The following is an 8,967-nucleotide window of genomic DNA, read 5'->3' on the forward strand; positions in this document are numbered from 1 at the left end:
CACACAGCACGTCCAAACCAAGACAGACCTCTCAGGGCGGGACCCACACCCTGAGCCCTAGCACAACAGTGTTACGTTTCTTTTTCTTTCTTTCCTTCTTTTCTTAATTTCTCTCTAGTCATTGTTGACACTTAAATCAGGCTTTAAAGGGGGGGAAGGAGGATGACATTCCCTTGAGGCCAATCAGTTGGGACAGGAGTCAGGGGTCAGAGGAAGATCCCAAAGACGGAAATAAAATTGGAGGGCTGCTCGCTGAACCCGAGCAGCGTGGTGTGGGGGCCAAGGGTGTCTGTCCTAGAGTCACAGACACCTGATTCATGTCTCAGAGCCACCGCTTAGTGACCTCAGGCTGATTGCTTCCCCTGTCTCTGCCTCAGTTTCCTTTCCCCTGAAATGGTACCTATGAAGAAACTGGCTCACAGAGCTGTGAGGATCTAGCCTCCCACTGCACTGGGGGTGCTTAGCACATGGTAGGCCCATGTTACCAATTAGCACGATTATTCATTCTCCCCCAAGAGCTTTTCTCGGTCCACGGCTTTCATTTCAACAAAGGAGGGCAAGGAAAACGTAGAGGTTTTATCTAATGGACATCCGTTGTGCTTCCATTGACATGAGGACCCGATGTAGCCAGAAGGAGAAACAGAGCCTTGCAGCGCTGGGCAGCGGAGGCTTCCAGAAGGAGTGTGGAGCAGGGACTGGGGGACAGTTTGCTGAAGGCGTAGGAATGGCTGAAACCTCAGGGCAAGTGAGGAGTGGGGTACACTGGGAGTCAGAGAGAATGGGCCAGCCAAACCTGCTGATCGGGCTCTTAGAGAAGCAGCCACAAGCTAAGCTCGAGGCTGGGAGTCACGGAGACTTTCACAGGGAAGCCAGTGGAGAAACCATCATTTGTGGGGTGTCTGCCAGGGGCTAAACTCTTCCCATGAGCAACTTAACCCTCGCAACAGCCATGAGGTATCCTCATTTTGCTGATGAGGACACTGAGGTCCAGAAACCTGAATTCATTCACCTAGTACCTGGCAGGGATTTCAGTCCCAGCCTGGCTGGCTTCAAAACACCCAGGCCACGCTCAGGCTGGGACACTGAGAGGCTAGCTTCTAGAAGCTCCAGACCAAACCAGTCCTGCTTTATAATCATCTATCATCCTCAGAGCTCACTAAGGTCATTGCCCTCCTGGACTGCTCTGGCTAGGCCCCCAGTCTTAAACCATACCTAGCAGACTACCCTGACGAAATTCTGGAATTCCACAGAGCCAGACCTTGTAGGTTCTCAGAACTTCCATCACAAGCTACAGGCCTAGAGAGGAAGGCTCTCAGCAAGGAGGGCCCAGCAGGAGCCTCCCTGGGACTGGAGCCCCTCTGCACCTAGGCTCTGTGTCTGGGGCACTCTGGGCTCAAGGAATCACTGTTTGGAACTGAGACCAGAACTCCCAGGGGCATGGGGCTGTCACGTGGCTCCCAAGAGCACCCTGGACCCTCTCAGATCCACCACCTGAGCAGAGGGCAGGCTGGGCTTCCCATACACTTACTTCCCAAAGCAAAGGGCATCCTCCTCTGCCCGCCCCCCGTGCCTGGGTGCAAGGGCACCAAGAGCCGCACTCCCAATTTCCCAGCCCGGTGGGCCAGTGGGCTCCGTTAAGGTCTGTGAGGAGACCGGTTTTGTGAGTAGCGGGCCTGGGGCTACTGCAGGGCCGGAGCCCTCCCCGCCCGGCCCTGGGGGGAGGGAGCCAAGAGGGCCGGCTCTGCAGTTCTGCCCGTTCCTGGGGCTCCTTGGCAGGAAACCTAGCAGCGAGCACTGCGGGCAGTACCTGCTGCATTCCCGTGCGAAGCCAGGGCTTTGGCTGGGTAAGAGAGAGCTGGGGAGGCAGAGCTGGAGGAGAGGGCGAGCCGGCGCTAGAGGGGGTCTGCAGATTCTGTCTGGCAGCATCGTAATAATAGCAACCCATCTCCCGCGGGGTTGGATCCCTCCTCGGGCCTGGGATAGCTGCTATCGATTGTTTCCTCCTCGCCTACTTCATTATGTTGGCAGGAGCCTCTCACGACCGCCCCTCAACTTCTGTCCCCGGTTCCCCGGCCCCAGCGGCACCCAGCTGAGCTCTCCACGAGGTTCTGGTTAGTAAGCTGGGCTCTGCCACAGCATGGGTGTCCTCCTCGTAGGGTGGGGGCCGAGCCCCGGGGGGCCAACTCAGCGGCCACCTGCTCGTCTCTGGTCCCCGCCGGCCCCTTTAATTCGAGTTCGCAGCCGGGCCAGGTGCGGCGCTGCGTGGCGCGGTGCGGCGCGGTGCGGCTGCGGGCGGCGGCCGGGCGCTCCGTACGCGCCGCCCGCGGGACTGCAGAGCCGGCTCCCGGCTGGCCGCCCGCACCCCTACCGCCGCCGCCCGCCGCCGCCGTTCCACCGGCGCTCGCGGTCACCCAGGAACATGGAGGCCCCGGGTGCCCAGCGGGAAGGGTAAATCGGTGTCGGGGCGTAGGGGCTGCTCGTGCCGCTTCCCCTGCCCGGGCTGCGGCGCGCGGAGGGGCTGCGGGGCACCGGGCGGCGCAGCCTGCAGCGCGGCGGGCTCGGGCTGAGTCCGGGCCGGGCGAGGGGGGCTGGCGCCCTGCGGAAGGAGAGGGCACGGAATGGGCTCGGGACCCTTGGGCTGCGCACGGCGCGGGCGGAGGGCGCAGCGAGGCGCTGGCTGGTGATGGGAAGTGCAGCTGACGGGCAGAACCGGGTCTGGTGAATAGCGCCGGTTGGTAGGACCCGAATCACTTGGGACGCCGGCCTGCATTCCCCTCTCCGGCTCCGAACCAAAACGGCTTTGCGGCGGAGCGGGGCTTTTCCGCTTCCCCGGGGCCGTGCGCTGCGGCGGAGCCCCCGCGCTTAGGAGGAAGCGGAGCTCTGGGGGCAGCACCCTCCTCCCTACCCCCAGAGTTCGGGCTCCCGGGTTTTCGGGTGGAGATGGACCCCAGGGGCGAGAGAGCCGGGCTGCGCTCGGGCCCGCAGCGGCCGGGCAGGAAGGGGTTAAGGCGGCGCTCGCCGCGGCGGCCAGCTGCTGGTGGGTCCGGTCCGCCGGCGCGGAACCGAGCGCGGAACCGAGCGCGGAGCGCGCCTGGCGGAATCCCGGCCGGAGTCGGGGCGATGGGGAGAGGGCCCGGACCCCTCCCTGCCCCGGGGCCGGCGGGATTGGGCCGGCAGGGGGCCAGCCCGGAAGCCGGCTTCCTCCAGGCTCCCCCTCTCGCTGCTGCCAAGCCGCCTGGCAGCCAGGCTGGCCGGGCGTTCATTCTGCGCTCCCTGCCGAGGAGATGTGAGGGCTTTTCTCTTGGGGGAGAAATCGGTGGTCGAGCGCCTGCCCAAATCACATGCCACCCTGCTCAGAGGGAAGCCTCCACCCCAGGGATCCCCGAGGGAGAGTAAGTCTTGGGAGCAAGCCAGCCAGCTTTTGGAGAGTCGACCTTTCTGTGTGAGGAGTCTCCCTAGATGGGCTCTGAAGGCGTGTGCGTCGGGGAGGTGGGGGGTGGGGGGAAGGGGTTCTTCCTCCTCCGGGACCTTGCCGGGGTCAGAGCTTAGAGTCGGTCTGCAGTGAAGGAAGCCCTCCCCTTGGGAGTTGCAGCGTCCTGACCTGGGGGCTGGAGGGCTTTGCCTAGAGTCCCTCCTGATGGCAGCTGAGGACCGAGGGAGATGTGGCTCAGCCCTGGCAGGCCCCCGAGGAGGCGGGCCCAGCCCAGCCTGAAGGCTCCTTCCCTGGGAGAAAAAGCTTCCAGCTGATGGAAGCCTGCCCAGAGGAGGCGGGGAGGCTGAGGGGTAGTCCTCAGGTGTGACACCAGCATGGAAGGTGGGCATGGAAGGAAAGCCACCAGAGCCCTCCTAAATCTTGGCACCTGCCACCCAAAAGCCCTGGTTCCACCTTGCTGCTGTTTTTTCCAGGCAAGGTCACACCTCCTGAGGACAGCCAGGAGGACTTCGCATCTTGCCACTTTCCTTCCAAAGGCTCCAGACCCAAGTTCTGCATCCTCGAGCCCCGCGTTCCCCTGGCCAGACCCTCCACTGGCCCTCCAGGCCAGCGCAGTTCTGGAGCTCACCTCCAGGACCTGGAGCCTGCCCTCCTGCCCAGAATGACTCACCATTATTTCTCGCTCAAGTGAGAAGACGTGATTTGTGTATCGGGCTGCCTATTTGTGTATCTAGGATTCCCACGGTATCTGATCAGTTCTTCAAGGAAGAGAGCTTCAGGTTCCTGCCTTGCCAGGTAAATCAATCTATTTTTAATAACAGCCATATGTCGAGTCACTGGAGTGGGGGCAGTGAGGGAGACCCAAGCCCAAGATCCACCACTGTGAATACCTCCCTGGGGGCAGGTATTTGCAAGACATTAGTTCAGTGCCTGGGAGAGGGCTCCCTTTCAGCCTCTAGTATGGGGCTGTGCTCCTTGAAGCCCGTGTGGTGCAGAGGGGGCCTGTACCAGTCACCTTCCTCCAGCGCAGGGCAATCTGGACCGTTCTTGAGAGACTGCCACCTGCTTGCCTCTGATCCCCAGCCAGGTTACAAGGTGAAGGTAAGTTTTGCTTTTTGGTGGTGGTGGTGGTGGTGGTGGTGGTGGTGATGTTTCTGAGCTCTTGGCTCAAAGATAGGAGACAAGGAGCAGCAACCCAGGTCGGGCTGCCAGTGCTGAGTGGTCTCACGGCCTTAACTGCCTCTGTCTTTCAGCCAAGGGAGGCTGTGTCTCTGGTCCTCAGCGAGCCCTCGGGGCTCTCCTGCAGGACCCCAGGCCAATGCTTCTGTGTTTCCTGGGGCCGGAAGCAGCACCCTGAGCTCCCTGCCACCAGGCAGCTGGAAGGCATAGTGTGAGGCCCTTCTCTCAGCCCCAATTATGACAGTGGCCACCGGAGAGCCAGCGGATGAGGCTGCCGCCCTCCCCGGGCCCCCGCAGGACACGTACGACCCCGAGGCTGACCACGAGTGCTGTGAGAGAGTGGTAATCAACATCTCGGGGCTGCGCTTTGAGACCCAACTCAAGACCTTAGCTCAGTTTCCAGAGACCCTCTTAGGGGACCCAAAGAAGCGGATGAGGTACTTTGACCCCCTCCGAAACGAGTACTTTTTCGACCGGAACCGGCCCAGCTTTGACGCCATTTTGTACTACTACCAGTCTGGGGGCCGCTTGAGGCGGCCCGTGAACGTGCCCTTGGACATCTTCTCCGAAGAAATTCGGTTTTATGAGCTGGGAGAAGAAGCAATGGAGATGTTTCGGGAAGACGAAGGCTACATCAAAGAGGAAGAGCGTCCTCTGCCCGAAAATGAGTTTCAGAGGCAGGTGTGGCTTCTCTTTGAATACCCAGAGAGCTCAGGGCCTGCCAGGATTATTGCTATCGTATCTGTCATGGTGATCCTGATCTCGATTGTCAGCTTCTGCCTGGAGACCCTGCCCATCTTCCGGGATGAGAACGAGGACATGCACGGCAGCGGGATGACCTTCCACACCTACTCCAACAGCACGATAGGGTACCAGCAGTCGACTTCCTTCACTGACCCTTTCTTCATTGTGGAGACCCTCTGCATCATCTGGTTCTCATTCGAATTCTTGGTGAGGTTCTTTGCCTGTCCCAGCAAAGCTGGCTTCTTCACCAACATCATGAACATCATTGACATCGTGGCCATCATCCCCTACTTCATCACCCTGGGGACGGAGCTGGCTGAGAAGCCAGAGGATGCCCAGCAGGGCCAGCAGGCCATGTCGCTGGCCATCCTCCGTGTCATCCGGTTGGTAAGAGTCTTTAGGATTTTCAAGTTGTCTAGACACTCCAAAGGTCTCCAGATTCTAGGTCAGACCCTCAAAGCCAGCATGAGAGAATTGGGCCTCCTGATATTCTTCCTCTTCATCGGGGTCATCCTTTTCTCTAGTGCTGTCTATTTCGCAGAGGCCGATGAGCGAGAGTCCCAGTTCCCCAGCATCCCGGATGCCTTCTGGTGGGCAGTCGTCTCCATGACAACTGTAGGCTATGGAGACATGGTTCCAACTACCATTGGGGGAAAGATCGTGGGTTCCCTATGTGCAATCGCAGGTGTGTTAACCATTGCCTTACCGGTCCCTGTCATAGTGTCCAACTTCAACTACTTCTACCACCGGGAGACAGAGGGAGAGGAGCAGGCCCAGTACCTGCAAGTGACGAGCTGTCCAAAGATCCCATCCTCCCCTGACCTGAAGAAAAGTAGAAGTGCCTCTACCATTAGTAAGTCTGATTACATGGAGATCCAGGAGGGGGTAAACAACAGTAACGAGGACTTTAGAGAGGAAAACTTGAAAACGGCCAACTGCACTTTGGCTAATACAAACTATGTGAATATTACCAAAATGTTAACTGATGTCTGATTGAAACCTATTAACCTACCCGCAGCTCCATGGACTACTGCAGATACTGCATAAATAGCCTGCATTGTAGTCAGTGTGTTCTACAGTGTGTATCTGGTTCTGCATGGAAAGCAAATAGTGCAAGTGACTTTTGATCTTTTGATTTTTGATTTAGAACACAGAATATCTATCCCTGGCTTTCATGCAAATCTTCATCACTGGCCTAGGGGGTTCTAAACAGGGGAGTCATCCATGGAGCCAGAATTTCAGGAAGACACATTGGGGCCACCTCCTATCAAATACATAACCCGCCCCATCCGTACCACCTTCCCTCCCGAATTAAACACGCACAACACCCGGGGAGACGCACCCCACCCCTCCCAAGCCTCCGGGCCCCCAAGCCCCTGGTCCCATATGAGCCCACCTCCCCCTTCACAGAGGAAAACCGTGGTGGCTTAGCTTGAAAGCACCGGGAGTTATTCAAAAGGTCATTTCCCATTTTTGCATTGAAAAGAACACACAGTCCTGCGTATTGGAATTACTTTCTGTGTCACGGGCTGGGGTTTGTGTGAATTGCAGTTGCCTAGTGGGTGCTCCAGAGGCTTGTGTTTCATAACGGAAAAGGCTGCTTTTGGTTTTTCTCTGCAGTGTGGATGTGGGGGAACCCCAGGGGGAGGGACAGTCAGGATGACCGAAGGCGAGTTGTGCAGTAGCACGTTCACCCTTAGGCCAATGGGGAGAAGCTAATGAACCAAGGGACCTCTCAGCTTCGGACCTCACCATTTTCGCAGGCTTCGGGGTTACAAAACACGCCCGACTTCTGCGTTACGCTGGAGTTTGCAGACACCTGCTTTCCTAGCGCGGTGCTGGTGGCCCTGACACCACAGCGCAGTTTCCAGTGATGCGATAGACCTGCATGGGTGTGTGTTGCATGAATCTCAGTAGTTAAAACACAGGAGATAACCTATTTTCCTAGTAGCCTACACAGTATTCATATTTAGAGTATCAATAGCCCCGGAGTGGCACGGAGCTAGGGGTTTGTTTGGTTTGTTTTGGTTTTTTTTCCCCATCAAAGGACAAAAGCCCTCAGGAGAAAAGAAAAAAAAAAAAAAAAGAAGAGACTATTTGGAACGGGGAACCACAACTTCCGGCTCTCCAGCCCACCCCATCCCCGTTCTTCCACGTCGGGGCACAGACCTTTTGCAAAGCCCGGAAAGGGAGCAGGGAAAGCAGCGCCCTGAACACCTCACATAACTGCACCTTACGATTGAACTTAGTCATGGGCATAACTCGATAGCTGACCAGGGCACCTGGTCCCGAGGACAGGCAGATTTGTGGATCCAGTGTATATAAATATATATTGAGTATCTCTTTTACGAGTTCCTCTACTTAGCTAGCTATAGAAGAAATTGCATTTGAACCTTGTATAAGCTTATGCAATATTTCTGACACAGGGCAATTTATGCATGTGTTTGACTATGTGCACTAGCGTATGTATGTATATATTATGTATTATATACATACATACATATGTGTGTGTATATGTATATATGCACACATGCACACACTTATATATATACATACATATATATATATATATATATATATATATATATATATTCATTCTCTGGAGTTCAGGTTCAGGAGCAAATCCACTGCTTGGTGGGTTGGTTGTCTCACTGATAACCCCACTGGGACCGGGTTTGCTGCCATTGCCCCAGAGACTCCAGTCTTCATGGATTCTTAGATGTTAGAATTGTCTCTCTGCCCTCCATGTGCTGCAGCTTCAGTTCCCCGTGGCTGAAGCTTGTCTCACCGAGTACACAAGGGCCCGTGGCCCTCACGGCTCCCGCTGCCCTGGGCCACACCCGCCCCAGGCCTCTTCTCTACAGCCCATCATGTTCATCATCTCCCTTCTCATCTTTGCCCGCCCTCTTCGGTTTTTCTTGTCATTTGGCTCTGCATCAGTCACTTTAATGACCCTTTCCATAAAGAGCCAGAATGGATCTCCTGCTTGAAACCAGGGACCCAGTGCCACAGGTCTAGACTTGAAGGGAGCTTCCTAGGTGTGGAAACTCCGGAAGTCCCGGGCCAAGGGATGGAGACGTTAGATGATCCACGGCATCATTTCGATGGCCCGGCTCAAACTCTCTCCCCATTGCACTGGCAACCAGAGCTGCTTAAATAATCATTCCCTGCCCTGGGACAGATTGAGAGGGAATGAGCACTTCACCTAAGGGCGGAGTTCAGGCTGGCCCTGGAATGGGTTGAGGTGGGGAAGCTTCCGCCTCCCAGACTGGGCTTCCTCACCTTTCGACATAATAGCTTGTATTTCCCAAACACAGTGAGTTGTGTGGTCGGGTCGCCCAACCTCGGCTCCAGCCCTAGCCTCACTGTTGGCTATTTAGCACCTACAGTTACCTTAGGGGGTGGGGCACCAGCTCAGGGTGCTAGGCCCAGGGTGCTCACTAGTTCCTGGTCACCCACATCCCCAGGGATCTGCAGGACGCCCCATGCCCAGCGTGAGGCCTCTATGCTTCTCTTCCTCTCCTTCATGGGAGGTGGTGCTGAATTTCCAAGACATGGGGTGGGAAGGGCGCAGACCTTGGGAAACAGATGGTAAAACAACCCATACCCAA

General features: G+C 56.8%; 1 protein-coding gene across 8 annotated transcripts; it reads left to right on the plus strand.

Annotated features, from left to right (window-relative positions):
- Window positions 1–1,713: 1,713 nt before the first annotated feature.
- KCNA2 (potassium voltage-gated channel subfamily A member 2) lies at window positions 1,714–7,445 on the plus strand. 8 transcript variants are annotated; one of them, XM_036076408.2, is made up of 4 exons: window positions 1,714–1,844; window positions 3,907–4,228; window positions 4,459–4,534; window positions 4,687–7,445. In XM_036076408.2, exon 4 carries the CDS (start codon window positions 4,850–4,852, stop codon window positions 6,347–6,349), a length of 1,500 nt encoding a protein of 499 aa, XP_035932301.1. In that variant the 5' UTR covers window positions 1,714–1,844; window positions 3,907–4,228; window positions 4,459–4,534; window positions 4,687–4,849; the 3' UTR covers window positions 6,350–7,445. The 8 variants fall into 8 exon arrangements, with proteins under 8 accessions (XP_035932301.1, XP_035932302.1, XP_035932299.1 ...); XM_036076409.2 differs by lacking the exon at window positions 1,714–1,844 and adding an exon at window positions 1,996–2,111; XM_036076406.2 differs by lacking the exon at window positions 1,714–1,844 and adding an exon at window positions 2,272–2,448.
- The last annotated feature ends 1,522 nt before the right edge of the window (window positions 7,446–8,967 follow it).

The sequence above is a fragment of the Halichoerus grypus genome, chromosome 5, assembly GCF_964656455.1.
Source record: "Halichoerus grypus chromosome 5, mHalGry1.hap1.1, whole genome shotgun sequence".
Lineage (NCBI taxonomy): Eukaryota > Metazoa > Chordata > Mammalia > Carnivora > Phocidae > Halichoerus > Halichoerus grypus.